Here is a 5,802-nt window from a genome sequence, read left to right on the forward strand (position 1 = left end):
CACACTCCCTCACTCACACACACACACACACACACTCCCTCACTCTCACACACACACTCAAACACACAGGCGCACGCGCTCGCCGTGACGTCACGTGATGATGAGGGCCTCGGCAGCATCTGTCTGTCAGACAATAGCGGCTCCAGCTTTTGTGTCTCCGCAGCATCCGCGCTACCGAAGCATCAGAGGACACCGCACGCGCGGAGAGCTGGACTCAGGTCAGATCCCAACCGTTTTACCTGCTTACTGTCCGCCTCATGTACATCTGGTTCACACAGCGGCATGCAAGCTAATTAAATCATTCATTTACACCAGGGATCAGTCACTATTTCTGCCACATAAATGTCATATATTTGTAATACTGGCGGTTGCTATGGGCAGGAGACCTGTTGCTATGGGCGCGTGTGTGCCGCCGAAGCGCGCGCTATCAATACAACATCGTCTTTGTCCGGCTGCAGACAATAAATATGAAAATCTGCATGATGCAGCGATGCATGCGAGTCTGACTGCTGCAGCTCTGCTGATGATGCCTCGCGGGGTTCTCTTTCATCCCTCGCGACATTTAATGCAGTTGCTGCTCCTAAAATTCCTTTGAAGAAACAGAAACGGACACAAATGTATCACTGTGTGTCTGGTCAGATCTCTGTTTGCTTTCCTTTTAATCTCATTGATTTCTATAGTTTCATCACAAGCTCATGCATTTTGGTGATTATTCCTAAACAGATAGTTCAATGAGAGTGAGAAAGCCGTACAGAAATATTCAGTGTAATAATGTTTTCTTGTAGGATCATACACTGTAAAAATGATACATATTAGTATCTAAATAGTAGGTAATAGTTCCTGTTGAAAGGATGCTTTCCCAGTGACAGCTTTTGTACCTTTTTCTGAGCGTGAAAGATAGTGTTAAGAAAACACTGTTACAGTCAATTACAAATGTTCACATTTAATTCAATGTTACTTGCCATTTTTTGTGATTATTTGTGAAGCTTACTATCAATTTCTGAATGAGGTATAAAAGTGTAGTATCTCGGATATCAGGTGTGTGTGAGAGTGTCCTGTGAGTGTCTCTGGATCATCCCGCTTTGTCCTGCTGGTCAGGGAACAGTGACCGGTGAGGTTTGTGTTCATGTCGTCATGATGTGTGTCAGTCTGTCATGTCTGGATCATTTTAGGTGCCTGATGTGATCTCAGAGATCAAGATGACGGATGAGACAGAAGATCAGCACAATCTCTCTGTGTGTGTGTGTGTGTGTGTGTGTGTGTGCGTGTGTGTGTGTGTGTGAGAGTGCGTGTGTGTGAGTGAGTGTGTGAGTGTGTGTGTGTGAGAGAGAGAGTGTGTGTGTGTGTGTGTGTGTGCGTGTGAGAGAGTGTGTGTGTGTGTCTGTGTGTGTGTGCGTGTGTGTGTGTGTGTGAGAGTGCGTGTGTGTGAGTGAGTGTGTGAGTGTGTGTGTGTGAGAGAGAGAGTGTGTGTGTGTGTGTGTGTGTGCGTGTGAGAGAGTGTGTGTGTGTGTCTGTGTGTGTGTGCGTGTGTGTGTGTGTGTGAGAGTGCGTGTGTGTGAGTGAGTGTGTGAGTGTGTGTGTGTGAGAGAGAGAGTGTGTGTGTGTGTGTGTGTGTGCGTGTGAGAGAGTGTGTGTGTGTGTCTGTGTGTGTGTGCGTGTGTGTGTGTGTGTGAGAGTGCGTGTGTGTGAGTGAGTGTGTGAGTGTGTGTGTGTGAGAGAGAGAGTGTGTGTGTGTGTGTGTGTGTGCGTGTGAGAGAGTGTGTGTGTGTGTCTGTGTGTGTGTGCGTGTGTGTGTGTGAGAGAGTGTGACCCATTCTCTCACACACACACACACACACTCACTCACACACTCACACACACACACACTCTCTCACTCACACACACGCACTCTCACGCACACACAGAGAGATTGTGCTGATCTTCTGTCAAATGTGTTGCGCATGACACTCATCAGAAAAAGCCCTAACTGAACGTCAGTCTAGTTAAGCTGATTATCATACCGTTCTTAAAGTTACTAACATCTGAGCATGCAACGAGAGGCTGAAGCGAATCTCCAAATTGGTTTTGGAAATAAGTTAAACGCAAAATAAATGATGTAAGACTGTGGATTGAACGCTGCATGACTCGTATGCTTGCAACCTGTGCGTTCCAGTTACAGAGAGCTATTTTGTGTCTTTTTGTCATGTTGCAATAATAAAATATTAATCAAAAGCCTTTTCTTAAACATCTTTAAATGTTAAGATAATCAAACCCAGCACTGTGCAAAACCACATAATCTCTGCAGACTGAATCATTTTAGTGAATCTATTGGTTCAGATGAATTCACGAGTTGATTCACTGATTCTTTTGTCTTCACTGAACTGAGATATTTAGTGAAGTGCTGTGGGTTTATTCAGTGGGACTTTCTAGTTTCTAGTGACTAGTTCAGATGGTGGTTTTTGTTGCTGTGACTGTAAATGATCTCATTAAGAACATAATGTCTGTAATGCATGAAGTAGCTATATGATAGTTTTAGAAGATTGTAGTTTAATTGTTTGAAGCGGTTTGAATACAATGGTAGTGCAACCTTTAGCATTCATTCTGTGCTTTTGTTTGCTCGCTCTGTAAAAGTCACCTTATTGTGATGCATGAAGTTTGAATGGAGAGAGAACTAGCAGCTGAGATTGAACAGAACAATGAAATGTGAATCTGCGTCATTCAGCTTCTTGTTAGCATTAGTTGACAGATTTAATGAGTGATGACAGACCTGTGTCCACCTCGCTATTCATTAGAGACTCAAGAATATCTGCGAAAATATGAAGAAGATGAGCAGAACTTTGTGAGATCTGGGTTCGAATACATCTGTAAACACTGTCAGAGAGGAGAGCAGATTGACATCTAAACACACGTGTGTCTGTGCTTTTGTTCATCAGGATTTCAGCTTAACATTTACTTTCATGCATTTCCAGACACTTTTTATCCGAAGCGACACACACTGCATTCAAAGTCTTGCTTTCCCTGGGAATCGAACCCATGACCCTGGTGTTGCCAGCGCAGCAGCGCCGTGATCTACTGTTTGAGCTACACTAATGCTGTATGTGTTTATGCATAACAGAAAGTGTATTTTTGGCACTGTACAGTTTTGTGGCAAATTTTTTTTTTAAATAGTAAATATTACATATGTGAGCCTGCAGCACAAAAGCAGTGTTAAGTCGCTGGGGGATATTTGTAGCAATAGCCAACAATACATTGTATGGGTCACAATTATACATTTCTCTTTTATGCCAAAAATCATTAGGATATTAAGTAAATATCATGTTCAATGAAGATATTTTGTAAATGTCCTACCGTAAATATATCAAAACTTAATGTTTGATTAGTAATATGCATTGCTAAGTACTTCATCTGAACAACTTTAAAGATGATTTTTTCAATATTTAGATTTTTTTGCACCCTCAGATTCCAGATTTTCAAATAGTTGTATCTCGGCCAAATATTGTGCTATCCTAACAAACCATACATCAATGGAAAGCTTAGCTTTCAGCTTTCAGCTGATGCATAAATCTCAATTTAAATAAATTGACCCTTATGACTGGTTTTGATTGTTGCATTGCAATGGTAAAAACGGCATCAGTTTTAGATTGTGCATCAGAGAGTTCAGTATGTTTCCCATCTGCAGAAAAAGCCACAGAAGGTTTCATTCAGAAATGTCTACACATCTGTGTCTGTTGATGGCATATTTTGGCTAACTTGATGATGTTTTTCAAGTAGTGTTCTCAGCTCTAACGCTTTTACATCATTTCAATTAACAGATTTCCACTGATTTAAATCTTTGGAAATCTTTAGAATTGAAATGATGTAAAAAGTGTTAAGCATTAGAAATCACAACTGGTTCTTGGCAAATAAATGCTGTTAAATCAGTGTGTTTGGAGAAACCGTGCCCTTGACAGCTGAAAAGGACTGCTTAAGCAAGAGTGAAAGAAAGTGAAGAACCTGCTTGATCGGACGCCTGTCTGAAACCCGGCGTGACCCTGAAAGCCGTGAGGTGTTTGACCTGCCGATCATCTTTATTATTAAGGCCTTTGTTTTGACGAGGCACATGTAGGTTAGAGGTTTCTCAGATGGTTTTGTTTATGTGTCAGGTTATGAATGGCATGTAGTGTGTGTTAATGAGCAGCAGGGTGTGCCCTAGATAGGCAGGGTCATGTGTTAGTGATGTGGTGTTGCTAGTTTTTCCCCCAGGCATACACACACTTACACACTCACACGCACGCAACACACACTCACTCACTCACACTCACACACACTCACTCACTCACACTCACACACACACTCACTCACACTCACTCACACACACACGTACCCACACACACACACACACACTCAGATACAAGTACTGCAGCAGAGCAGTGAGCAGCAGATGAGAAAAAGTGATCTGAAGACGTATCCATGTGCATCTTCTGTTTGATGGACATTTTTACACTCAGAACTGGAAAAGTGGAGCATAGAAACCAGCAGATCTATCAGAGAATTAGGGAAAGAGATGTGACGAGCAGCGGAATCATGTCAATATTCAAACAGAGGAGGAATATTATTGTTCATCTGCATTAAATGAGCAGCAGCACTGTAAGTGAGGATGGACTGTATGGACATAAAACCCCGTGAGGAGAATGTGGCGTGTTCGGTTCGATCTAAAGCTGAGGCACTTCCTTCACCAACACTCAACCAGACTAACCCAAACCAAAACCAGGTAAAGTCCTGACTAAACCACCTCTCAGATTGAGAACATGGTTTACTGGGAATATGCTCATTCTGAGCTGAAATATGCTCTGCTTCACACTGAGAGTGTAACCGGTGGTTTTAATCATATCTCTGCACAACTGCTGCAAAAAATGTGATGTTCTCCTTCAGTATCTCTGTTTTCCAGTAGAAATATCTGCTAATGGAGTCAGAAAAATAAACTTGTTTTGCCCTTGAATGAAGTAGATTTTTATGACTCAATGCATTTAATGGATCGTGCTGTTGTTTAACAACATTCTCATAGTTCCGCTCACTAAATGTCTTTCTGAAAATAACTCACATTGGACAAAAACTCCATGAAATAGTGTTTAAAGTTGTGAGTTATAAAGACTGATTAAGGTCTATTGGCATCTGTTTGTTCATAAACTTGATACATTTCTCGGAAACACTTCTTATCGTCTCTCATTTTGCATCTCCAGTAAATGTATCTTGATTTAAGAAGTACTGGAAAACAAGACCGAAATACTGAGGAAGACCAGCAGTGTTGTCAGATTAATTCGTCTGTAATTTGGTTTGGTTTGATTTCAACTTCTGCTAAGTCAGTGAAACAAACGGCTGTCTATTAGGTCAGTTACCTGTCAAATCTGAACAGGAGGTAGTTTGAGTTTTGAGCTTTTGTGTATTGTAGAAGACATCACATTCACATGCTGGAGAGATATGAACCTCCTGACTGATGCTTCTTTGTGACCATCGTCATCGTCTTCCTCTTTCTGTGCGTTTCAGGGACTGCAGCCTCACCGCGATGAATGTTGAGTCCTGGGCGGACCCTCGGGACCCGCAGCCGGACTCACCTGACCTCCAGACCCCGCAGCAGCCCGACAGGTTGTGCCTGGAGTCCTTCTGGAGCGAAGTGGAGACTATACAGAGCGACTCGGAGCCGGACAGCAGCAGACGAGATTCCCGACAGTCCGAAGGTGAGGCTGAGACGCATCACACCGTCAGATGATGCAGAGACGCGCGCTGATGGAATGACCGGAGTGTGTGTGTGTTTGTATGTGTGTGTCTCTGTGTGTGTGTGTGTGT

At 42.6% G+C, this 5,802-nt stretch overlaps 1 protein-coding gene across 1 annotated transcript in view; it reads left to right on the forward strand.

The window, feature by feature from the left end:
- Positions 1 to 127: 127 nt before the first annotated feature.
- LOC107556736 (rho GTPase-activating protein 40) overlaps positions 128 to 5,802 on the forward strand; it is a 16,772-nt gene continuing 11,097 nt past the window's right edge. Inside the window, exons 1-2 of the mRNA XM_016239926.1 lie at positions 128 to 218; positions 5,503 to 5,693. Coding sequence (XP_016095412.1) covers positions 5,522 to 5,693 — 172 coding nt within the window. The 5' untranslated portion in view covers positions 128 to 218; positions 5,503 to 5,521. The remainder of the gene's footprint in view (positions 219 to 5,502; positions 5,694 to 5,802) is intronic.

The sequence above is a fragment of the Sinocyclocheilus grahami genome, unplaced genomic scaffold (genome assembly GCF_001515645.1).
Source record: "Sinocyclocheilus grahami isolate Dianchi unplaced genomic scaffold, SAMN03320097.WGS_v1.1 scaffold577.1, whole genome shotgun sequence".
In the NCBI taxonomy this organism is placed as follows: domain Eukaryota; kingdom Metazoa; phylum Chordata; class Actinopteri; order Cypriniformes; family Cyprinidae; genus Sinocyclocheilus; species Sinocyclocheilus grahami.